The 26,724-nt window shown below is 46.9% G+C and overlaps 1 protein-coding gene across 5 annotated transcripts in view; it reads right to left on the bottom strand.

Annotated features, from left to right (window-relative positions):
• ABCB6 (ATP binding cassette subfamily B member 6 (Langereis blood group)) overlaps positions 1-23,214 on the bottom strand; it is a 120,042-nt gene extending 96,828 nt beyond the window's left edge. Inside the window, exons 1-3 of one of the 5 annotated variants that reach the window (XR_004539558.1) lie at positions 22,423-22,788; positions 21,116-21,647; positions 17-154 (exon numbers count right to left, since the gene is read on the bottom strand). Coding sequence is in view for 4 of the 5 variants with exons in the window: in XM_033945652.1 (XP_033801543.1) it covers positions 17-154; positions 21,116-21,647; positions 22,423-22,556 (804 nt within the window). In the remaining variant the exon portion in view is untranslated. Of the gene's footprint in view, positions 1-16; positions 155-21,115; positions 21,648-22,246; positions 22,381-22,422; positions 22,789-23,106 lie in introns of those variants that run through there. The other 4 variants (XM_033945654.1, XM_033945652.1, XM_033945655.1 and 1 more) reach the window with 4 other exon arrangements.
• Between the last annotated feature and the right edge of the window lie 3,510 nt (positions 23,215-26,724).

Here is a 26,724-nt window from a genome sequence, read left to right on the forward strand (position 1 = left end):
GGCCACCCAGACTCACCTGCCGGTTCTCCACATCACGTTCCTCCTCGTTAATCAGCAACATGTATGGTCTACGAGGAAGTCCTGGAGCCCAGATCCCTAGTACGAACAGAGTGAAAGTGCAAATGTATCGGATACACCAGAGTCCAAACTGTACCTACAGAGAGGGTGAGAGAGAGAGAAGGGTTACTGGGCAGCTTGGACTGGCTGGTTTTGGCTTTTACAGACTCGCATTTGACTACATTATACCAAGTTGGACTTCTACAGAATAGATCCCCACACAAAAAGTACAGTATTTTCATGTAGATAACGTGCACCCGTGTAAAACGCGCACATGGGTATAGCGCGTGGAAAACACAAATTTATGTACAGAAATTTTTATATACCGCGCACACCTGTATACCGCGCATGCTGCCCGACTCTCCTTTCGCCCGCCCCGACTCTCCTCTGGAGACCCCGACTCTCTTTTCGCCCGCCCCGACTCTCCTTTCCCCCTTGAAGTCCTGTCCCTACCCTGAAAGCCTGATGCCCCCCCCCGACGTCCGATTCACCCCCCCCCCCGCAGGACCGCTCGCACCCCCACCCCGAAGGACCGCTCGCATGCACCCGCACCCCCACCCTGAAGGACTGCTCGCACCCCCACTCCGAAGGAGCGCTCGCACTCCCACCCCGAAGGACCGCTCGCACCCCCACCCCGAAGGACCGCTCGCACCCCCACCCGAAGGACCGTTCGCACCCCCACAGCCTCCCCCCCTCCCCCATGGAGAACCTGTCTACTTTGTTTCCGGATGCCAGCGAGCCCAGCTGTTTCTTCTGCCGGCGGTCCCGCCCCTTCTCTGAGCACTGCTGCGCTGCTTCCTCTTCCGGCGGTCCCGCCCTTTCTCTGACGTCAGAGAAAGGGCGGGACCACCTGAAGAGGAAGCAGCGCAGCACAGGGCTCTGAGAAGGGGCAGGACCGCCGGCAGAGGAAGCAGCTGGGCTGGCATCTGGAAACAAGGTAGACAGCTTCTCCATGGGGGAGGGGGGGAGGCTGTGGGGGTGCGAGCGGTCCTACAGGTGGGGGTGCGAGCGGTCCTTCGGGGTGGGAGTGCGAGCGCTCCTTCCGGGTGATGAATCGGGCGTCAGGGGGGGGGGGGAAACTAGGTAAAAAAAATTTTGTACAACGTGCTCACGCGTATAACGCGCAAGGTTATGCGCTGTTTGTAAAAACCACGTATAACGCGCGCGTTATATGCGAGAAAATACGGTACACACTACAGAATCCCTCACATTAGATCACACAGCAACTCTCTCTCTGAGCTGAACAACCTATCCGCTAGTTTTAAGCGGCACTTAGCGTCTAAATGAAAGCTGGCCATTTTGGATACCGAGTCGCCAATATTCAACACTTAACCAGCTCCGGTAACTGCATAAAACACAATCCTACCATATCTTTATGCGGCAAACCTCAGCTGCTTAAGTTCTGCTCCTTAATCAGCTACATGTTAGCTACTGCCACATAAACTGGATATTCATTGCTAAACCCTGGACATGACCCCGTGTTGAATATCTGGAAATAATGCCAGCAGTGGTCAGAAAAACACAGGCTGATGCTAGCTGAATATTTACTCCATAATATTTTAAAATAATCTTTTATTGATTAGCAAAAGAGAAAACATATAACGTCTCAAATGAAACTTGTTAAAGAAAATAAAACTCTTGAAAGCTAATTAAAAAATAACTATTTCCCCACCCTAACTTGCCCAAAGAACCTATGGTAATCATCCAAACAGTCCAAAAATGTCCCTTCCTAAATCTAACATCCATAGGAGAAAAGAAAAGAAAGCCTCCCTTGCCCCAGGTACATTAGTCAGATTATGAGCCCAGCAGGACAGAGAAGGAGAAATACTTGAGTATCTGACCCCTCTAAAACTGATAGGGTCGCCAGACACCTGTGGTGTCCTTTTCAATACAGTTAACTTAGGGCTAGATCCTCAAAAATTCAAGTTAAAAACCAATGGGCCGCTGTCACAGCCGTTATTGTAGCGATTTTTAAAAAGTGAGTCATTCGCCAAACACTCATGCAAATAAGGTTGGTGGAGAGTAGCAAAGGTTCACTAAATTTGCATGTGCCCAACACTGGTGAAAGCACACACACACAATAAACACACACACACAATAAAAGAGGTACTGAAGTCAAGCGACCCCCTACTCAACACCAACCCCACCAGCGGGAGAGATGTCCACTCCCTCCTGCCACCAAGCAATGCTCCCTGCCACAATACCTGGCAGCAGGAGAGATGCCTACTCTCTCCTGCTGCCAAGCAACATACTCCTCGACACTCCCTATCAGCAGGAGAGATGACCACTCCCTTCTGCCACCACGCAACCTTCCCATGCTTCCAATGATCCCCCGCCCCTCCCTCTTATCTTACTTACGATGGCTGGCCAGAGGGATCCCTAGTAGAGAGCTGCACGGGAACGGGGATGACGGGGATCCCGCGGGTTCCCCCTTTGGGTCACGGGGATCCCGTGGGGAAGCCCCCTAGGGTCGCGGGGATCCCGTGGGGACGCCTCCGAGGGTCGTGGGGTTCCTGCGGGGTTGGATCGCAGCGGGGTTGGTCGAGCCGCGAGGGTAGTCTCCTTCTCCTTACCTGCCCTGTCGCAGCACACAGCCAAACGGAAATCTTCCTGATGTCAGCGCTGACGTCGGAGGGAGGGCTTAAGCAAAGCCCTCCCTTCCTCCGACGTCAGCGCTGACATCAGGAAGACTTCCGGTCGGCTGTGTGCGGCAGGGCAGGTAGGGAGAAGGCAATGGCGAACGAAAGAGGGGGGAGGGGGCGGTCCGCCCCGAAGAATGTGCACAGCCGGTCAGGTCCCCCGATCGACCGACAACAGGCCCGGCCGACAAATCTCCCTGCCCTGTAGCCGCAAATCTAAATTACCTCTTACAGCAGCTTCACTACTCCAGCTGCTGTAAGAAGGTAATTTAGATTCGCGGCTACAGGACAGGGAGATTTGTCCGACCGGGCCTGTTCTGTTGTCGGTCGGGTGCAAAAGCGCCACAAAGGTGGAGGCAGGGAGGGAGGAAAGGTGGAGTGGAGAAGAAAAGACGCTTAAGGGGGGAGAAGGCCGCTGAAAGCACTGGGGAAGACAAAGGGGTGGAAAAGAACGCTGAAAGGACATGGGGTAAACGGGAGATGAGGGGGGGGGAAGGACCCTGAAAGCACTGGGGAAGACAAAGGGGTGGAGAATGCCACTGAAAGGACATGGGGAAAACAGGGGTGGAGAAGGCCGATGAAAGGACATGGGGTAAACGGGAGGAAGGGGGGGGGGGAAGGACCCTGAAAGCACTGGGGAAGACAAAGGGGTGGAGAATGCCACTGAAAGGACATGGGGAAGACAGAGGGGGGAGAAGGCCGCTGAAAGGACATGGGGAAGGCAGAGAGAGGAGAAGGATGCTGCCTGACAGGACATGGGGAAGATGGTGGGGGAGAAGGACACTGAAAGGAAATGGGGAAGAGGGAATGGGAAGAAGACGCTGGCAGGGAAGAAGACAGAGGTGCCAGACTATGGGGGGAGCGGAGGGAAAAAGATGGGTGCCAGACCAATTTGGGAGGGGGGAGAAAGGGAGAGGCACAGTAACAGAGCAAATGGAAGACACAGAGAGAAGAGAGGCAGTGGATGGAAGGAATTGAATGAGAACATGAAGAAAGCAGAAACCAGGCAATAAAGGTAGGAAAAAAATTATTATTATTTTTTTTTTTTTTGCTTAAGGATAAAGTAGTATATTAGTTGTGTTGATAAAAATTTATAAACATTAGAGGCTCTGGTAGAAACCCGTTTACAAAGTATTCTTCCCAATTAATATTTCCAAATTAATAAAGTCTTTTTGCTTATTTTTAAATGGGTTTCTACCAGAGCCTTTAATTCAGTAGCATAATTAAATGAAATAACTATTTCTGTAGTTTATAGGGACAGGTGGGGACGTAGGGGATTCCTCGTGGGGACGGAGGGGATTCCTCGCGGGGACGGGTGGGGACGGAGGGATTCCTCGCGGGGACGGGTGGGGACGGGTGGGAGTCCTCACGGGGACGGGTGGGGATGGGTGGGACTTTGGCGGGGACGGGTGGGATTTCTGTCCCCGCGCAACTCTCTAATCCCTAGTCCCTATGGCCAGCAGGCCCGCCTCTTCAAAATGGTGGTCCTTCCCTTTGGGGAAGGGCCTAAAGCTCTGATTGGCCTAGATGCCTCAGGCCCCTCCCATAGGAAGGGTCTTAAACAACCTAGCCCAATCAGAGCCTCAGGCCCCTCCCCGGAGCATCCCAGGATGCACCGTGGAGGGGAAGGCTCACCATTTTGAAGAGGTGGGCCTGCTTGCCGGAGGGAGTAGGCATCCCTCTGGCCAGCCATCATAAGTAAGATAAGGGGGACTCATCGAAGGCAAGGGGGAGGGAATTCATTGGAGGCACGAGGGATTTGTGTGGCGGCAGAAGGAGTAAGCATCTCTTTTGCTGCCAGGGGTGTGCTGGGGGTGCTTTGCTTGGCGGCAGTAGGGAGTGGGCATTTCTCCCACTGCCGGGTGGAAGGGGGGGTTGCTTGATGTCAGCGATAGAAGTGAGTGGGCATCACTCGCGTTGCCAGGGGGAGGTCACTTGATGGCACCAGCGGGAGTGGGTATCTTTCCTGCTGCCGGGGGGGGGGGGGGTGTCGGGAGGGAGTGGGCATCTCTCCTACTGCAGGAGTGGGGCTTAGCAGTGTTGAGTGATTGCGCGATGTGGCAGGAGAGAGTGGGTGGACATCTCTCTTGCTGATCTTCAATTTGTTTTGTTTTTATTTTTTTATTATTTTAGTTTAAGTCCCATTGTATGCTGGTATAATGTATACAAAAGGTTTAAACTATGTTAACGGGATTATACCCAACACTGCCTCCCATTCTGACTCATAGCTACACATATGGAAGAACATAATAAGGCCTAATAGATTTGTGAAGTAAGTCCCGCTCCCAACCCCTACCCCAGGTCTAAAAATCATTAGGAGGTCAAAATTTTCTTTTACCCAGTGAAACAATAACTTTTTTTGCATAAAATCTCTAAGTTGAAGATAATGAAAATTATCAGAAGCCTCTAGACCACAGGTGTCAAAGTCGGTCCTCGAGGGCCGGAATCCAGTCGGGTTTTCAGGATTTCCCCAATGAATATGCATGAGATCTATGTGCATGCACTGCTTTCAATGCATATTCATTGGGGAAATCCTGAAAACCCGACTGGATTACGGCCCTCGAGGAGGGACTTTGACACCCCTGCTCTAGACCATACTCATCTTTTGAGCGCCTCAAATAAGTTCATAGGCTAGCATTTAAAAGGAGCTATTTTAAAATTGAAATACTATCAGTATAAAGCACAGTTAATAGGCACAGAAAGCCTCAGTTTAGAGGTTAAAAAAAGGGAAAGGCGTTAATGAAGTCATTAGGTTCAATCTAGTCATTTATTTCTGCATGAATTTAAACAACTTAAAAAAAAAAAGAAAAGATAAATATAGCTCATCTAGTCATACAAGAAATGGCTCTACAGCAGGGGTGTCCACACTTTTTTGGGCTTGCGAGATACTTTTAAACTGACCAAGTCAAAATGATCTACCAACAATAAAATAAAATAAAAAAACACAAAGCACACTGTACGCAGAGAAAATGTTAATTATCATTTATATGGGGGGCGCTAGAGAGCCCGATCAATATGGAGGCTTGAGTCGCGAGCTCCCGTCCACAGCTCCGCTATTCTTGAATTATCACTCACTTTCGAGAACGCAATCGTGCTATACAACGCTGTAACAATGTCTCAGCCCAAGCAGGGTAAGATCGAGGCCGCCTTTGCCGGCTCCTCCGGTGTTAAACGCCCGAAACAAGATCCTCCGACACCTACTAAGGGAGAGTCGCACAGGCCACGTGTCGACCCGGAGCTTACCATATCGGAGCAGTTACAGCTAATATGATGTCTGAAAGCAAGGACGATATTAAAGATATCAAGCACGAAATCATGAATCTTACTGAAAAATTTTCAACCATGGAAACAAAAATGCAGGTACTTGAGAAGAAGTGCTTACTTGTTGATGAGATCTCCACAAACCAGAAAATGGATCGTAGGGCTCTGCATGCTCTGGAGATTCAACTGGAAGATCTGGGTAACCGCGGTCGGCGCCACAACCTGCGTCTGAACGGCCTTCATGAGGGGGCCGAGGGATCTAACGCTTGTAAATTCTTCGAAGATTGGCTACCTAAAGTGTTGTCCCTTACATTTGATCGGGCTCTGGAGGTTGAGAGAGCCCACCGTGTGCCGACCAGGGCCCCAACCAGCTCTCAGCATGCCAGACCGGTGGTAATGAAGATTTTGAGGTTTCCACACGTAGCTATGATCCTGGACAAAATGAAATCCATCCACAAAATAGACTGGCAGGGTCAAACCATCTACATTTCAGCAGATTATACGAAAGCTACAGCAGAAAAAAGACGCAAGTTTCTTGCCATGCGCCCTCGCCTGAGAGCTATTGAGGCGCGCTTCGGCCTTCTCTCTCCAGCACGCTTCAAGATAACGTATCAAAATAGAACAAAAACATACACCGACCCTGATGAGGTGGACAGATTTTTGAAAGAGCAAGAAGACCTGATCCGTATGGATACCTGACTTTTTTTTTGTGTGAATTTTAGTTTCACCTTTCACCCTGTTTAGAACCGGGTATGCTTGCAGTTTGGATAAGTGTTTATGCACTGTTTTCTATATAGTTGCGAGCGATTAGTTCATTTCAGTATTTTTTCTGTATTTTGCCATCCACTGGTTTTGTGGGGCTGATGGGGGGGAGGCTGCTGACTCGTAGCCTTCACGTTGAGTGTCTCTCTTCCCCTCCATAGGCCTCCGGGGCGCCTTTTGGGCGGGATGGTTACGAGGCTTTTGCCTTGTGGGTGGGTGGGAGTTGGATTGATTGTGGGGAGGGTGGTGGGCTGTATGTATCTGTGTGTGTGTGGGTTTTTTCCTTTATTTTTTTCTTTTTTCTTTCTCTTTCATCAGAATCAGGCAGTTTTAATCTTACTATCCAGGAAGCAAACAGTTGTGATTGTTATGTGGGTTAATTATATATCCATTGCTTGTGGTATTGTGTATTTAGCTCTTTACTATGGCATTCTGTAATGTGTTATCGTTAAACATTAGAGGGTTAAATCACCCTATTAAGAGAAAAAAAATGCTACTGTACTGTAAACACAAATCTGCACATGTGGTTTTTCTGCAGGAAACAAAATTGAATGTGATTGAATCAACCAAACTTAAACGTGATTGGGTCTCTCACTGTTTCTTTTCCCCGGCTGCTTCTTCTAGAGGTGGGGTGGCCATTCTACTTGCCAAACAACTCCAATATACCATAGTTTGTTCCTCTCATGACTCTCAGGGAAGCTGGGTATCTGTAACTTTGGACATTGCTTCCCACCGATATACCTTCTTTGCACTATATGCTCCTAACATTGTGGATCGGGAATTTTTTAAAACCTTGGCCAGGGAGCTGGCTTCTGTTTCCACCGACTATTTAATAGTGGGTGGGGATTGGAACCTGGTTCTTGATGCATATCTTGATAGGCGGTCTCAATCCACATATCGCCCTCCACCTACACTTCCCATGTTGTTGAACATTATTCAGACATATGGTCTTGCAGATGTGTGGCGTCTATTTCATCCTAAAGCACAGGAATTTACATTTTGGTCCGCGCCACATGCATCAGCAATGCGTTTAGATTATTTTTTACTCTCCCATTCGCTTTTACACTCTGTTCGTTCCTCCTCCATTCTGGCCTGCCCTCTTTCTGACCATTCTGCTATATCAATATCCTTGCAGTTAGCTGTTTCTTCTCCTCCTGCCTCCTCCTGGCGATTTAATACGGCTCTCCTAGATGATCCTCACTTCGTGGAACAACTTGAGGCGTGGTCCAAAGATTACCTTCTTGATAATGACACCCCTGGGATAACATCCCAAACCCTCTGGGACGCTTATAAGGCATACCTAAGTGGTAAAATCATAGCCTATACAGCTCATATTAACAAAGAACGAAAGAAAACTCTTGAGAATCTGGATATACAGATCAAGGCACTGGAAGTCCGATATCATTCCTTACCCATAGCCTCTGACCTGTTACAGATTCGTAAACTCAAATTTCAATATAATACTATCCTGTCTGAACGGGCTGGAATTCTGCTATTACGGGAGGGAGCGGTATATTATGAACATCGTAACACAGCAGGAAAATTATTGGCCAATTATCTTAAACAAAAGAAAAGAACCAGTCGTATTAAAGCCTTAAAATCCTCTGGATCCCTTATCACTGATCCTAATGAAATATCAGAGCACTTCCGCTCTTTTTATGAGCGCCTCTATACTTCAGGAACTAATCCCTCTGACGAGGACTTTTCGACATTCTTTCAAAACTTGAACCCTCCCCCGATTCCACCACAACTATTTGATGATCTCAACAGACCTTTAACTGAGATGGAGATTGGTGCAGCCATAGTTGGACTGCGCTCAGGAAAAGCTCCGGGAGGGGATGGTTTCTCATTGGGCTTTTATAAATCCTTTCAAAAAATTGTAATTCCCTTACTTCTTCGGCTATATTCTGAATTTCTGGATAGAGGGAGTAGTGGAGGTACATTTGTTGAAGCGGACATTGTGGTTTTTCCCAAACCTGGTAGGGATCCCTTGTTGCCTAAAAACCCATCTCTTTACTCAATTATGATTGTAAAATTTATGCGAAAATCCTTGCAGAAAGACTTGCTAAAGTACTCCCTTTGTTTATTCACCCCACACAGTGTGGCTTTGTGAAGGGACGCCTTACTGCTGACAACTCCAGAGTTTTTTGTCATGTGTTACAGGCTGCCCGTCAGACTTCCATACCTACTTGCGTTATGTCATTAGATGCCGAAAAGGCTTTTGATTATGTGGAATGGAAATACTTGTTCTATACCCTTCGCTGGTTCCAATTAGGGGATGCGTATGTGGATATGGTAGGTCTTTTATATGCTAATCCTAGGGCCAGATTGAATGTGGATGGGTATTTCTCTTCCTACTTTTCCTTGTCTCGTGGAACGAGACAGGGCTGTCCTTTATCACCCCTCCTATTCAATCTGGCCCTAGAACCTCTATTGCGTCAGTTAGACTCTTCACCAGATATTCAGGGCGTTCAGGTTGGTCCCAATGAGGTACGTTTGTCTGCCTTCGCGTATGGCCTCCTAGCCACTCAAGCCGCAAGACTGGACAACCAGATCTCCAACCTTCTGATGACCACCCCAGACTATAGGACATTCAGAAAAGAAATAAAAACCACACTTTTCAAGAAATTCCTGAAACAGCAATAACAACACGACCTCTAAATGCTCTTAAGATCTACAACTTACCTCTCTAGCTAATCATTGTAATTCTGTCTTTTTTAAATTAACCTTTTGTAATCCGCCTTGAACCGCAAGGTAATGGCGGAATAGAAATCCCTAATGTAATGTAATGTAATGTAATGTACTCCTATACATCTCCAAGCCGGAGGATAGTCTTCCGTCTATCTTTAATCTTCTTTCCAAATTTGGTAAACTTTCTGGTTACACCATAAACTGGGATAAAACTGAGGTACTACCCTTGAATCCTTCATGCACACAGGCTATGGTTGCTCCTTATGATCTTACTTGGTGTTCCAATGATCTTAAGTACTTGGGCATACGTTTCTGTAATACATGGCAAGATACGGTTGCCTTGAATGTTAAATTGCTGCTAAATAAGATTCAGACTTTATGTTCACAGTGGTCTCCATTGCATTTAACATGGTGGGGCCGACTAGAAACAATTCGCATGATGTTGACACCTCAAGTTTTATATGTCTTACAGATGCTGCCGCTACCTCTTCCACCTAGCTTATTTAAACAATTGGATAAAATCCTAACTACATTTCTTTGGTGTGGGAAACCATCACGAATAGCGCTATCTACCCTTAAGAGGCCTTGGGGACTAGGAGGGGTAAATTTTCCACTGTTTTCTTTGTATGCCAAAGCTGCTTTGCTTCGGGGAGTTAGTAAATGGTTTTTACCTCCTACCAGTGTTGTAACTAGACCTTATTGGGAATCACTGGAACGAGACCTTATGCCTTCTAATCCTATTGAACAGGCGTGCTTCTCTTCTAAGACGCCATACTTCCGGGACTGGGCGGTACTTACCGCTTCTAGAGAGGTATTGATAAGCCTAGATAAGACTTTACAACACCACATGTACACGAGTATTAATTCGCCTATTTGGGGTAACCCCCACATTATAATAGGCTCCCGAATGGTATATTGGCCTACCTGGGTTCAGTATGGTATTTGGTATATTCAAGATATATTGTTTCATGATAAATTGATGTCTTTCTCTCAATTACAAAATGCTTATGAGGTACCCTCTACTCAGAGATACCAATATTTGCAGTTATGTCATAGTATTACTACTAGTTTCGGTCAGACCTTGGATAAACTGCATCGAGGTACTAATCTCACGAGGTCTTTGCTGACCACATGGAGCACCAAGCCCCATGTTATGTCTGTAATATATGACATTCTACAGGATGTGGGCATATCACACCCCCTTCCTATTTAGAGTATGTGGTCGCTAGACCTTCAATGTCTGATCTCTGACTGCCAATGGGATCAGGTGTGGAAATTATGTAATAGACCCCTGCATTCAGCCTCTATTAGACAATCCTTATATTTTGTTCTTCATAAAGCACTGTGGACACCTGTCAAACAGCAGAGATCTTCCCTGACCTCCTCTGATAAATGCTGGAGATGTCAGCATTCTGTGGGAACTTTTCAGCATATGTTATTTGACTGTTCTCATGTATCTGGCTTCTGGTTGGAGGTTGGAGAACTAGTCAGCCGGATAGTTCCTTCTCCTGCTTCTCTGACTTACCAGATGGTTATATTGAGATCAGCTATTCTCTTTCCATCACTTTTACGACATCATGCTGCTCTTTTTGACATTCTTATTGGTCTGGCCATCAAATCTGTGTTACTACAGTGGAAGCTTCGGACTCAGTTATCACCTTCCCGATGGTGGAACATGGTTCTCTCGGCTTATCAACACAAGTCTAGGTTGGCTGAATGCAGGGGTTCAGTATCAGTCTTTAAGCGTATTTGGTCTCCCATACAACAATTCTGTAGTATCAGCTCTGAATAACTGTTTGCTCTCCTGATACCTTTTCTTTTCTTTATATAAGTGATTACTGCTTGTATAGATTTTTGTACAACTTTGTTCGCTATATTGATGACCACATTTTGTGCTCTATACTGTTCACTCACTACATTGTTGATTGTCTGATTCTTTAGTCAGTATTATGCTATGTACTTATTTTATGTTCATTTTTGTATTTTCTTCTGTTCTCTTGATTTATTCAATAAACATGATTGATCATTTATATTCCGCGGGTTTTCAAAGAGGTCGACAAACGATTCTATGCAATGCCACCTCAGGAACAACTATATAAAAATAGACAAATATACCTCCTCCCTTTTTACTAAATCGCAATAGCAGTTTTTAGCGCAGGGAGATGTGCTGAATGCCCTGCGCTGCTCTCGATGCTCATAGGCTCCCTGTGCTAAAAACCGCTATTGCGGTTTAGTAAAAGGGGGCCATAGGGCAAAATATACACAGCAGATATAAATTCTCAAAACAGACACATTTTGATCACTAAACTGAAAATAAAATCATTTTTACTCCTTTTTGTCTGGTGATTTCACGAGTCTCTGGTTGCACTTCCTTCTTCTGACTGTAAATCCAATATTTTTTTCTTTCTGCCCCTCCCCTTTTCTTTCTGTCTCTCTCGCCCCTGCCTGCCTGTCTTTCTCTCTCCCCCTGACCCCCCCAAGCCATCGCACCAATTTCTCCACTTCCCCGATTCTTTCCCTACCCCCTAAGCCACCATGCCGATTTCTCCCTGCTGCTTCCACGAGCCAGGCCAGGCACGTACAAGCGCCGGACTCACAAGACTTCACCTCTGACGTCAATTTTAACTTCAGAGAGGAAGTTCCAGGCCAGCCAGGAGGTGAAGTCTTGTGAGTCCAGCGCTTGTACGCGCCTGGCCTGGCTCAGGGAGGCAGGAAGAAAAAGATTGCAAAGACAACGCGATCGACTCACATTGCCTTTGCGATCTACTGGTCAATCGCGCTCGACCATTTGGGTACCTCTGCTGTTATGGTATCCTGTCCTGACCTGAGGAAAGGGGTTTAGTCCCCCCAAATCTGCCTTATTTCCATTTCCTATTTATAAACTTTAATCAATAGGTACAATACTACTTGATTCTACGTAAAGCAACAACACATTTTTTTTCTTCCTTTTGTTGTTTCTGCTTTAATCATCTTCTCTTCGCTCTCTTCTTTCTATTCAGCATTTGTCCTTTCTCCCTTCCATGCAACATCTGTCCTCTCTTTGCCCCTTTCACCCAGCCTCTGCCCTCTCTTTCTCTACCCCTTCCATCTACTGTTCACCCTCTCTTTGCCCCTTGCATTCACTGTCTACCCTCTCTGCCCTTTCCATCCAGTGTCCGCCCGCTCTCTGTTCCATATGGAATCTTCCCTCTTTCTATGTCCCTTCAATAAACTGTATATCCTGTGCCCTTTCTCTCCTTTGCACATGATTCATTTCAGCTTCACCCCCTCCCCTATGCTCTGGCATCTCTCTCTTCTCCTTTCCTTCCTTCCCACTCCACCCCATGGTCTGGCATCTCTATCTCCTTCCCTTCTCTCCCCTCATGCCTGGGATCTCCATCCTCTCCCTCCCCCATATGCGCTGATATCTCTCCCCCCCCTCCATGGTCTGGTTGCACCTTTCCTTTCCCTCCCATGGTCTTGGCAGCTCTTGCTTCTCCTCTCCCTTCCCTTCCTTCTTCCCTCTCTCTCCCCAATTGGGTGCAGCAGCATCAGCATAGTATTTCTCTTCCCCCCCCCCACAATTGGGTACAGCAGAAGCAGCATGTCTCTTCCCCCTCCCCCCATTGGGTACAGCAGCAGTATCATCAGCATTTCTCTTACACCCCCCCCCCCAATTGGGTACAGCAGAAGCAGCAGCATTTCTCTTCACCCTCCCCCCCATTGGGTATAGCAGCAGCAGCATAATTTCTCTTCCGCCTCCCCCTCTAATTGGGTACAGCAGCATTTCTCCTCCCATTCACCCCCCCTCTCCCCCCCGGTCTCACACACCCGGCAGATTCGCTACAGGCAAGTTGCAAGTTTCCCTTCGTCACTGACCTATCTCCCAAAGGTCAGCGACAGAGGGAAGCTTACAACTTGCTGCTCTTGCTTACTTCGGGCCTTTCTCGTTGCTGGGTCCTGCCTTCACGGAAACAGAAAGTAGGCAGGACCTGGCAGCGAGAAAGGCCTGAAGTAAGCAAGAGCAAGTAAGTTTCCCTCCATGGCTGGCCTATTTTCCGCATGCTCCGGGGCTCTAATGGTACCACTGTCCGTGCCGGCTTCTCTTCCCTACTCCTCCTCCTACCCCGGATGTAACCTCCGGTTTCGGAGGGAAGAGAAGGGAAGCCAGGTTCAAGTCGCTTGCTGGATTTTGTTTAGTCAGGCGGGAGTCTTTTGGCGGCTCTTCAGGCTGCGCGTTAAGCAGTGGCGGCAGCAGGATTTGCGGCAGATGACAGCCGGGCGGGCATCTAAATTTGCTGGGCGGTTCGCCCGGCTAAAAAACACTGGGGAGAACACTGCACTTGGTCTTCATGAATAACCGAGGGAAGATGCGGAGCAAGTTGGTCAGCTAGCATACGAGAAAGAAGCTTAAGATCCACGTTAATCAAAGAGATAGGACGATAAGAGCTGGGGACATCAGCCTCTTTGTCAGGTTTCAACAATAAACCTCATTAGCATAGCAAGGAAAGGAGCCTCGGGTAATAACTGTGTTGAAATAAGCCAACAAAGGGCCACAGAGATGAGGAAAAAGAATGCAATAAAATTCTCCAGAAAAACCATCAGGACCCGGAGCCTTAGCAGAGCGGAGAGTCTTAATAGCAGATTCTAATGCCACTGCTCGGAAAGGACTATTAAGAGAAGACACGACGTCTTCTGGGAGACGGGGGAGTCCCGAGGACTGAAGATAGTCTTGTCATTAATTCCGGAGAAGCATCCTCAGGAGCGTCATACAATTAATGAAAGAAATCAAAGAGGACCCCAGAAACATCCAATGTACGCATTACCCTGCCCCCATCTGGGGTTCAAAGAGACAGAATCGGTTTCCTACTGGAATCAGTAGTTACAAAGTGTGCCATAAGTCGCCCCAGCTTGTTACCAAAGTGGCGAAAGCAATGTTTATAATAGGCCGCCCATTTCTGAAAACACGAGTGGAGAAGAGAGTTAAGCTACTCCTGAGTAGACAAATAATGTTCCCGAGTTGCCTCCGATGGAGCCGAGTGGAAGGACTGCTTGGCAATACATAAGACCTTTTCTAAGGTGACAATCCCTCTAGAAATATGTTTATTTCTCGCACTCGAAAAAGAAATAATCTGGCCCCGAATCACTGTTTTAGCAGCTTCCCAAAACAAAACAGGATCATCCATGATGGGCATTATTGGTGGAGTAGTCATCCTACTGAGTCTGCAAAAAGGTTTGAAACTCTACGTGTTGTGCAAGATGAAACGGAAAGCACCAAGAAGGCGAGCGAAGATGGTCCAAATAAACGTTTACCCATATGGGCGTATGGTCCAAAATACTCAAGGGGCCAATTTCCGCTGATGTGACAGAAGGAAACAACGCCAGGGACATAAAAATATGATCAATCTGAGACCAAGTGTTATGAGCCCGAGAAAGGTGAGTATAGTCACAAACCCCAGGATGGAGAAGACGCCAAGGATCCACTACAGGAAGAGTATCACAAAAGTCAGAAAGAAGACGACTTCTGGCCCCCAAGGAAGTAGAAGAGCTGCCAGATTTGTCCGAGGTGGGGTCCAAGACCAAATTAAAATCTCCCAAGAGAAGAAGCGGGTCCCCCGAATAACGAGAGCAGAGCTGAGTTAACTTCTGTAGAAAAGTAGATTCAGACGAATTGGGGCCATAGACCACCAGTAAAAGGTATCGCTGGTCACCCAACGTCAGACGTAAAAGAAGGTAGCGACCATCAACGGCTTTATCGAGAATCTGAACTCCAAGCGGTGAAGACTTATGGACTAACACGGCTATACCACCATGACAGCCCGAAGAAGAAGCAAAATAAACTTCCCCCACCCAAGAACAACGCAATTTGAGATATTTTGCGTCCATTAAACGAATCTCTTGTAAACAGGCAATGTCCGAACGATAGCGCTGCAAAGCCGCCAGTATTTTAGACCTCTTGACCGGCGAGGTAATGCCCTCCACATTCCAAGAGGTGAGTCTAAAAGGAGTGTTCAGGTTAGAAAGTCAGAAAAAAGGAAGGAAAAGTAGTACAGAAAAAGACAGAATGGCAACCCCAGGAGCCCAGCCACCCCCTGAGGCAATAGAAACATACATGGCTCAGAACCCAATATACAGAACAGAAACCATCCAATCTCCCAAAAAACCAAACACAAGAACCGAAGGAGGACCGCCCACCCCCCATCCAACAACCTAACCCCCACCCACCCAAACCCCCCAACTCCCTACCAAATCCCACCCCCCCAGTACCCCACACAAAGACTCGCCCCGCTCCCCAAAGGCAGAGCAGAATGAGGGAGACACACAACAATGTAAACAGGACCCAGGACCCCCCACCCGACTAAAGGAAAACATACAAAATAAATGGAAGGATACCAGCAAGCCCTGAGAAAAACAAGGACCAGGGCCAAAAAACACCTCCCATCCAGCCAGACGGACCGATAAGTAAAACACAAAAACAAAGACCCTTCAACAGCAAGCACATTCTCAGTCATACATCAAAAGAAAACCCCCAACTCATGACAGTCTCAAAGATAAATTCAACGGCGGACAACCCAAAATGGGTCCCCTGCTCTAGAGAGAAACATCCCACTCAAGCCTACTAACCACATACATTAGAAAGGGGAAAGCATGTAGATAAAAAGAAAGGAGAAATCCACTAAGCAGAAGTTGGGCGATCCTCAGAGGTGGACCCATCCCAGACCCCAGAACAGGGCAATACAGAGAGAGCCCAGATGTAAAAGATACCCCTGATTCACTTACCGATGAAAAAAAATAGAGAAAGAAACGCTCACCTACCACACCACACATTCCATACACAATGCACCTATATCATCTCACTCCCCCCACAGAAACCGCTCACCAGTCAAACAATCACACCCAAATAGAATTCCCGACACAAACCGCACACAAAACAGACATTCCCCAGTATCCAAAAGCCAAGCCTCAGCACAAATGGGGAAAATAAACCCTCCAGCAAATTATCACAGAGGCTTCAATGAGCCCCAGCAACTCGGTAGTTCAGGTCGACGATGCAGCTGCAGTGCTCGTTTCAGCAGATAAAGAATCCACGTAGGCTTGAGCCGATTCCACCGAATCATAGGTCTTCCACCCGGCGCCCATCCAGATCTTTAGCAATGCTGGATACAACAGCATAAAGCGCGGAGCACAAGGGAGAGAAGAGCCGTCTGCGCTCCTGAAGGGATGGAGAATAATCTTGGACGAGCCGGATAGGTTCCCCTTCAAAGGTCAAAGTATTCATCCGCTGCTTATACTGTTGTATCAGTTCAGCCTTATGGGCATAGTGGTGAATTTTTAATATAACCACTCGGACTCGTGTGCGATCATCACGCTGTCTGCCGAGGTGGTGTGCTTGGAACGTTGCCCGCTTCACGGCTGTAACCTCATGCAAGCGCTTTCCTGCATCTGTACGCGATTGTCCTCTCCACTCCACCTCACAATTGCGTACAGATGCAGGAAATTGCTTGCATGATGTTACAGCAGTGAGGCAGGCAACGTTCCAGAACAATGGTAACATATCGATGGCCTCAAAATAGTACCTGGCGAGCCGTGAGTTTGAGACCACTGATCAAACCACAGTGATTGATTAAAGGAAAAAGTTCAAAAGGGCTTTTATTGGTAAGTGGGGCAGGGCTGATTTTCCCTTTCCGTACAAAAGAGGTGCTGTAAGAGGACTTCCAGAGACAAAGATCTTCACTGGTGAAGTTGTTTGTAAACCTTGGGAAAGGTAGACAAAGTTAAGTTCAGGGACTTTATTTTAAGTATTCTGCTCACTTAGCAAGGGAGTTTAAGGGGTAGTTTTTTCTTAGCACAGAAAGACTCTGATACATTTCATAGATTAGCATTTAAAAGGTGCTATTTTAAACTAATTTATTTATAATTTCAAAAATTTCTAAACTGCCTATACCTAAGCGGTTAATTAAAACATTCACAATAGTTCATGGACAATACATTTACAAAATGCATTCAAATTACATTGCAATTACATAGTAATTTAATCCTCTTAAAATAACGTCAAAAGCTCAATGAATTTACACGTTAATCATCCCCAACAATCATAGTTCAAGATTCTTATTAAATATGCCTCCATGCTTCACGGTTGGCATGAGGTTCTATTTCTGGATATAAGTGGTATATAAGTAATTAAATTAATAAATAAATACAATAAATGTCTCCTATCACCAGCAAACTTGCAGCCAGGAAATGACACAACCTGTTCTACACTGCCTTTGGTGAATCTTTTCATAAGGGTGATTGATTGAAAGTTAAATTAATAAAGGATGCCAAGAACGTAGGGAACAGATGACAGCCAAGAATAGATCCTTCAGGAGACGCCAGCAGAGGAATGAGACAACTGTCAAAACATAAGAGAAGAGGAACGTGACTGACCAAGAGAACAGTGTAAGAAAGTAGCAGTGGCAGACAAAAGACCAGGGTTAAACTTGTAGGCAGTGAAAGGTCACTGATCACCAAACTCAGAGGGGAAAGTCACCAGGGATACATGAGCTCCCTGGAGAAAGCGCTCTCTCTCATGTGTTTCTGTACAGCACTGCATATGCCCAGAAGAAGAAAGTCCAGATGGCAAGAAAATCTGGTGCAAAATGTGTGAGCAATGGGACTGACTGATGAATCTCTTCCCTGCACAGTCCTGAAAACTATCCTCTTTATGTACAACGCTGGCAGCTCATATACAAACTCAGGTTAATAAAACTCTTCCAGGATAGAGAAATGCATATGGGTATTGTATGCATCTCTCCTTCAGTTCGGACTTGCCAAACTGAGTAACAAAATCTAAATGCCAAACCCCCAGTCACATCTACACACACTGCCCAGCAGAAGAACAGGGACTGCACAGGCGACAGCACTGCAAACTTCACACAGCACACTACAAAATCCTGAATGGAGTAGAACGGGTACAAGTGGATCGATTTTTTACTCCGTCAAAAATTACAAAGACTAGGGGACACTTGAAGTTACAGGGAAATACTCTTAAAACCAATTAGAGGAAATTTTTTTTCACTCAGAGAATAGTTAAGCTCTGGAACGCGTTGCCAGAGAATACGGTAAGAACGGATAGCTTAGCTGGTTTCAAGAAAGGTTTGGACAAGTTCCTGGAGAAAAAGTCCATAGTCTGTTATTGAGAAAAACATGGGGGAAGCCACTGCTTGCCCTGGATTGGTAGCATGGAATATTGATACACCTTGGGTTTTGGCCAGGTACTAGTGACCTGGATTGGCCACCGTGAGAACGGGCTACTGGGCTTGATGGACCATTGGTCTGACCCAGTAAGGCTATTCTTATGTTCTTAAACACATGCACACATTCTGAGACCAGTGGAGAGTCAGCTTTGTACACAGTATCCCCCCCCCCCCAAAGCTTGCCTGTGACTCAGCAATACATAGGGCTGGCAGATTAATGGCATCACTGTCCCAGGTCTCATTTCCTGAGGGACCAGCAGTGACTCAGCATAACCAGGCATAAACAGTGACTCAGCAGGAACATTTCATGGTCTCTGGTCACATGCCTCATGGTTTTATCAATCTGCCAAGACACTTGTAGTGCCAAGGTGTAGACGAGTCCACACCCTGTGTGTCTCTAGCAGCTCCTGCTCCCCTCCCCCTCCCTTCTATAGCCTGGAACAGAGCGTGTCTTCTGTGAAATACTGTGATAATAATAATAATAACAATTTATATACCGCAAAACCATAAAGTTCGATGTGGTTTACAATAATTAAAAAAGAATATAATAAGTAAAAGGAATTAATATGTTATAAACCAATAGCTAATATCCTAAAAATCTGAGTAATGCAGAATAAAATTCTTACAAATCAGCTACCTAAATTAGAGAATGACATGGTGGTTGTTACCCGCGGCTAGCCACGGGTGTCCTGCTGAAACGATGACAAAAAAAAAAGGTAACCGCAAGTATGTGGAGTGGTGAATGGTCTTGTCTCCGCAGTTAAAGAAGTGAGCATGTGCGGTGAACGAGCGCGCAGTCCGGCAGTCCCCTCTCTCCCGCCATCCATCAGTGCATCCCCCTCCCTCCTTTTCCCTTACCTTCTCTTCATGGTGATTTCTATAAGGCTATGCGTTGTATTGCAGCCAGAGTCTTGAAGTCGCATCACGTGTGGCTGCTGGAAAAGTCTCCTCCGACGCAACTTCCTATTTCCACTTGCATTGGAGGAGAATTTTCCAGCAGCCAACGCGACACGACTTCAAGGCTCCGGCTGCAATACAACGCATAGCCTTATAGAAATCACCACAAAGAGAAGGTAAGGGAAAGGGAGGGATGGAGATGCACGGCCGGACGGCAGGAGGGAGCTACTGGACCGCTCAAAGGGTGGCAGAGGGGGGGATGGAGAGGAGAAGACGCTGGGAAATGGGGAAGAGAGAGTGGGCAGATGACTTTGGGAAATGGGGAAGAGAGAGTGGGGAGAAGACGCTGGGGAAGAGAGAGAGGGGAGAAGACGCTGGGGAAGAGGATAGATTAAGAATATTTGAATCGCTATCCCTTTTTGACTCTTCATTATCAATCTCCCCTACCTTTCCTCCCCACCTCCCTTCCCCAATCCCATCCACTTTGGTTAACTCCTTCTAGTTAAAGAACAATCTTCTCTCTAGGTTTGCAGGGACGGGGCGGTGACAGGGACAGGACAGTGACGGGGACTGAACTCGTGGGGACGGGACGGAGACAGGGACAAATTTTTTCCCTGTGTCATTCTCTAACCTAAATATTTCAAGAACAAATATTTCTTAGATGTTTTCTAAATTCCTTGTAAATATCAGTAAGCAGAAGCAGTTGTTCTAAATCCTTGCCCCTTGTTGCTGCCTGATATAAGAAAAGATGTTGATGTTTTTTAAGTTTACATCCTCTAACATGCGGGGAAACAAAGTGCAAATGTGAGCTTCTCTTATGTTTATTGGTTGCAAAAAAGTAAAGCTTAGTTATATATTTAGGAGCTAAACCAAACAAAACCTTAAAACAAAAACAGCCAAACTTAAACTTCATACGCTCCTACTAACACAAGAAACTCCAGACCATGGGATTTCATAAGAGGCAGTGTTAACACAGCAGCACAATGCCCAGCTCCAGCTTTCACCTGTTCTACATCCCCAACCCTATATGTCATATCTGTCTGTCCAAGTTAGATTGTAAGCTCTTCTGAGCAGGGACCGTCTATTAAATGTCAAAATGTACAGTGTTGCATACACCTTACAGCGCTATAAAAGTGATAGTAACATAACATAAGAATTTATTTCTAGACCGCAAATCCTGTATTGTTCAATGCGGTTTACAAAAGACTAGCTACAATACATAAAGGAAGTGGGGCGCAGCCCACGAGTTTCATGCAGTAAGAGTATCCTGATGGCCTGTACAGGCCGACAACATCACTCTCTCTTTTTGTTGCTGTGGTCACAACTCTAAAAGGATTTTTGTGACATCATTTTGAATTATAACCCACAGTTTGGGAACCACTGGTACAGATTTTCTACAGGAAGAGACATCAAGTCATCTTGTTCTGCTGCCTGAGAGAATGTGTGTAGCACAATTTGACCTCAAAATCAGAAGATGTTTATTTCATTGGCTCCTCCAACAATCCCAATTTATTCCAGTGCTACCCGGTAAAGCCATCCAAGCCCTCAAAACCACCTCTTTTAATGGCAGCATGCCATCTGCCCTGGACCTACCTGCTGAGAGACATCCTCCAGAATCCACCACCATTGAGGACTGCTCCAGGACACAAACGCTAGGTTCTCTGCCATGAATGCCAGTGTCCAGAAGAGCAGAAGAACGATGCCATGTCCTCGTGTCCGGTCTCGTACTAGCACATGAGAGCGCTCAAGGCGTAGGAGGAAGAGGGTGAATGCCCAGCCGGCTGCAGACAGTAAAGAATTAAGCATCATGTAGCCGTAGAGAAGGCCAATCCCAGCTGCCTGCCAGAGCAGGGCTGCAAGATACTGGAGAAGGAGCAACAGTGAGAGTGCCACCTGTGCACGATACAGGCGGGAACGCGGCACATACTTGGGCTCCATGACCTGCCCATACTTGACATAGCAGGCAGACTGAAGGGCTCCCAGCAGCAGAGACACACTCAGCAGCACTGAGGGCACCAGTGTGAAATAAAAACAAGGAGAGAGACCGTTGTCTGCCCAGACCCGAGACAGGGTGGCATTTTCCTCACAGTAGCTCCCAAGAATCATTGCAGACACAGGCCGTTCACTGCAGAAAAAGAGACAAAGGTGAAGTTAACTTCATCTGTTTTCTCAGCTTTGCATTTTGATACAAACTTTAACTTATCATAATTCACTTTCAATTCTTTAACTGGAAAGAGGTGTAAGAAGAGAAGGAAGATGATATGTATACATTTAGGGCTAATTTTAAGAAAATGGATCTTATAAATTGTGTGGGCCCAAAGACACAAGACACCTGCATTTATGTGATAGACGAGTAAATGTTTCCAGAGGCAGAGTTTGGTACAGTGGATGCAGAACTGCACTGTGTGTGCATAATGCATAAAATAGAAATGCACACACACAAGAACTCGTACTGTTCTTGGACCAGGGGTAAAGTTCTGTGCTACTGGCCATACTTCCAATGCTTTATTTAATAAAGGCACAGGGGCATCTGGTTTTGCCTTTATAGAACAGGTATATTGATAGGTGTCTTGTTAAATTATCCCTGTGGAAAATACTAGTTAAGAGTATCATGTCTTTCTAAAGCAGTACTAGGAAGGAAAGGGGATGGGACTTGATATACTGCCTTTCTGTGGTTACAATCAAAGCTGTTTATATATTACATAGAAGATCCTTATTTTGTACCTGGGGCAATGGTGGGTTAAGCGACTTGCCCAGAGTTGAAAGGAGCTGCAATGAGAATTGAACCAATCCCCCGGGTTCTCAGACCACTGCAATAACCACTAAGGCTACTCCTGGCAGAAGAGAATTTAATGTGCTAGCCTAAAGCAAGGGAGAGACTTGTATTGGGGAAAACGTACCTGGGAACTTGCTGTGAATTTAAATTTCCAGTTGATACTCTCTTGCCCCTGAGGACTTGTAATTGCGAATGCAATTTCATGCCCATTAACTCAACACATTCACTGCAAACTAAGGTGTTTATGAGATAACACATATTAGTAAAGCTAGTTCTAAGGGGCCAACGCAGAAGCGGCTCTACTGCAAAATTAGTGAGCAGAAAGTGTCATAAGCAATGAGCATGCAAATTAGTGCAGCATCAATCCACAACTGACTGGAGAATGTCCACCTTCTTAGCAGTGCTTGCAGGACGATCTCCCTCTCCAAAATACGTTCCCAAAAGCTATGGCGGGGGGGGGGGGGGCGGCAGAGTTTCCATTTCAGGCTAGTGTGGCATCCATCCTACGAGCTGCTAAACCCACCCCTCCCCTACCGGAGGCAATGACGTCATCCCCCAGCGAGAGGCTCTCTCGGGCCCCCTGAGCTGTGGCTCCAATGCAGGGGCGGCGCATGCGCACGACGCACTCTCCCCTTCAACCTGCCGTCGGGGAGGAGGGGCAACGGAGGCGGCGAGGGGCCCCCGTCCCTGAGGGGGGAAGGGCTGCATTTCACACAGGGAGCGCTCGCCCACGCGGAGAGCCCGCTCGTAGGAGGGGAACGGAAGGGGGGGCTCCTCAAGTGAGAACCCCCTCACCCCCGTCACTCACCGGCAACCGCAGACGAGCCTCCAGAGAGAGCGAGAGCGCGCGCGAGATGGCCACGCCCACGGCTCCTCCTCCTCCTCGAGACCGGCGCGCGTGCGTCTCCCTCAGCGAACCCGCCAGGCGCAAAAAAAGGTTCCAGCCCCACTTTACCTATCCAAAACAGTCCATCATGGAGGACCACCAAGCTAGCCCTAATGAATATGCATGGGGCACATTTGCATGCCTGTAACGTCCATTCTATGCCAATCTCTCTCATGAATATTCACTAGGGCCTGGTGGTCCTCGAGGGCCGGAATTCAGTCGATGATTATAGTAATATAGTAACAGCAGATGACGACAGATAAAGACCCGAATGGTCCATCCAGTCTGCCCAACCTAATTCAATTTAATTTTTTAAAATGTTTTTTTTCTTCTTAGCTATTTCTGGGCGAGAATCCAAAGCTTTACCCGGTACTGTGCTTGGGTTCCAACTGCCGAAATCTCTGTTAAGACTTACTCCAGCCCATCTACACCCTCCCCTGCCCATCCTCCACCAAACGGCCATACACAGACACAGACCGTACAAGTCTGCCCAGTAACTGGCCTAGTTCAATCTTTAATATTATTTTCTGATTCTAAATCTTCTGTGTTTATCCCACGCTTCTTTGAACTCAGTCACAGTTTTACTCTCCACCACCTCTCCCGGGAGCGCATTCCAGGCATCCACCACCCTCTCCGTAAAGTAGAATTTCCTAACATTGCCCCTGAATCTACCACCCCTCAACCTCAAATTATGTCCTCTGGTTTTACCATTTTCCTTTCTCTGGAAAAGATTTTGTTCTACATTAATACCCTTCAAGTATTTGAACGTCTGAATCATATCTCCCCTGTCCTTTCCTCTAGGGTATACATATTCAGGGCTTCCAGTCTCTCCTCATACGTCTTCTGGCGCAAGCCTCCTATCATTTTCGTCGCCCTCCTCTGGACTGCCTCAAGTCTTCTTACGTCTTTCGCCAGATACGGTCTCCAAAACTGAACACAATACTCCAAGCGGGGCCTCACCAATGACCTGTACAGGGGCATCAACACCTTCTTCCTTCTACTGACTACGCCTCTCTTTATACAGCCCAGAATCCTTCTGGCAGCAGCCACTGCCTTGTCACACTGTTTTTTCGCCTTTAGATCTTCGGACACTATCACCCCAAGGTCCCTCTCCTCGTCCGTGCATATCAGCTTCTCTCCTCCCAGCATATACGGTTCCTTCCTGTTATTAATCCCCAAATGCATTACTCTGCATTTCTTTGCATTGAATTTTAGTTGCCAGGCATTAGACCATTCCTCTAACTTTTGCAGATCCTTTTTCATATTTTCCACTCTCTCTTCGGTGTCTACTCTGTTAACAAATCTTGGTATCATCTGCAAAAAGGCACACTTTTCCTTCTAACCCTTCAGCAATGTCACTCACAAACATATTGAACAGGATTGGCCCCAGCACCGAACCCTGAGGGACTCCACTACTCACCTTTCCTTCCTCCGAGCGACTTCCATTAGCCACCACCCTCTGGCGTCTCTCCAACAGCCAGTTTCTGACCGAGTTCACCACTTTGGGTCCTAAGTTCAGCCCTTCAAGTTTGTTCAAGAGCCTCCTATGAGGAACCGTATCAAAGGCTTTTCTGAAATCCAAGTAAATTGCATCTAGCATATGTCCTCGATCCAGCTCTCTGGTCACCCAATCAAAAAATTCAATCAGGTTCTTTTGGCACGATTTACCTTTTGTAAAGCCATGTTGCCTCGGATCCTGTAACCCAGGGGTGCCCACACTTTTTGGGCTTGCGAGCTACTTTTAAAATGACCAAGTCACAATGATCTACCAACAATAAAATTTTAAAAAAAACACAACGCACACTGTACGCATAGAAAATGTTAATTATCATTCCTATTCCAGGATTTTTCAAAGAGGTCAAAGCAGATGACTCTATGCACTATCACCTCAGTAACAACCATACAAAAATAGACAAATATACCCCCTCCCTTTTTACTAAACCACGATAGCAGTTTTTAGAGCGCAGGGAGCTGCACTGAATGCCCAGCGCTGCTCTCGACGCTCATAGGCTCTCTGCGCTAAAAAACTATTGCGGTTTAGTAAAAGGGGACTTTAGTGTAAAATATAGACAGCAGATATAAATTCAGACACATTTTGATCACTAAATTTAAAATAAAATCATTTTTCCTACCTTGTCTGGTGATTTCATGAGTCTCTGGTTGCACTTTCTTCTGACTTCCCTTCTTTTAGCCTGTATGCTTCCTCTCCACCAGACCTCATTCCTTCCCCCAACTTTTCCTTCCTCTTCCCTGCCCTTTCTTTCTCTCTGCCTCCCTTTCTTTTTTTTCTGTTTCTCTTCTTTCCTTCTGTCTCCCTGCCTGCCCATTTTCTTTCTTTCTCCCTGCCCTCCCCCAAGTCACTGCCATCGGGGACCAGGACCCAAACCGCCACCAATAACAGGCCCGAAAGCCGACGACGCCCCAAGCTGTCCCTGCTTCGGCTGACCAGCATTCCTCTCCCCAACGTCAATTCTGCCGTCGGGGAGAGGAAGGCTGATTGGCCCAAGATCACGATCGACCTATTGGGGGAAATGCTGCCAGGTCCTGCCTTCGCGGAAACAGAAAGTAGGCAGGACCCGGCAGCAAGAAGAGCAAATGCTTCACTAACCTGTCTCCCGCCTTAGCCCATAGCGAACACTTGCTTCACGGCTCTCAACATGTGCGTGCCGGCTTCCCTTCTCCCCCCCCCCCCCCGGACATAACTTCCAGTTTCGGAGGGAAGAGAAGGGAAGCCGGCACGCACACGTTAGAGCCAAGGAGCATAAGTTCGCTACGGGCTGAAATCTCCAAGCCGGTTTTTTTTGTTTTTTTTTAATGTTCAGCAGCGGCGGCAGCAGCAGATGATAGCTGGGCGGACTGCCCAGCTAAAAGGCCCTAGAGAGAACACTGGAGAGGAAGGCTGATCGGGCCGGTAGATCAGGACGGCAACACAAGTCTATCACGGAGCCCGGGATGGGCTCCACGATCGACTCGCGTTGCCTTCCTGAGCTACTGGTCGATCGCGATCGACGTGTTGGGCACCCCTGCTGTAACCCACTAGATTCAAGGAAGTATACTATCCTTTCTTTCAGCAACACTTCCATTATTTTTCCAACAACTGAAGTGAGGCTCACTGGCCTGTAGTTTCCTGCTTCATCCCTTTTATGAATAGGGACCACATCCGCTCTCCTCCAATCCCCAGGAATCCTCCCGTCTCCAGAGATTTGTTGAACAAGTCTTTAATAGGACTCGCCAGAACCTCTCTGAGCTTCCTTAGTACCTGGGATGGATCCCGTCTGGTCCCATCGCTTTGTCCACCTACAATTTTTCAAGTTGCTCATAAACACCCTCCTCTGTGAACAGCGCAGAATCTACTCCATTTTCTCGTGTAATTTTGCCAGACAATCTCGGTCCTTCTCCAGGATTTTCTTCTGTGAACACAGAACAGAAGTATTTGTTTAGCACATTTGCTTTCTCCTCATCACTCTCCACATATTGGTTCCCAGCATCTTTTAGCCTAGTAATTCCATTTTTCATCTTCCTCCTTTCATTAATATATCT

This window comes from Geotrypetes seraphini, chromosome 5 (assembly GCF_902459505.1).
Source record: "Geotrypetes seraphini chromosome 5, aGeoSer1.1, whole genome shotgun sequence".
NCBI classification, from domain to species: domain Eukaryota; kingdom Metazoa; phylum Chordata; class Amphibia; order Gymnophiona; family Dermophiidae; genus Geotrypetes; species Geotrypetes seraphini.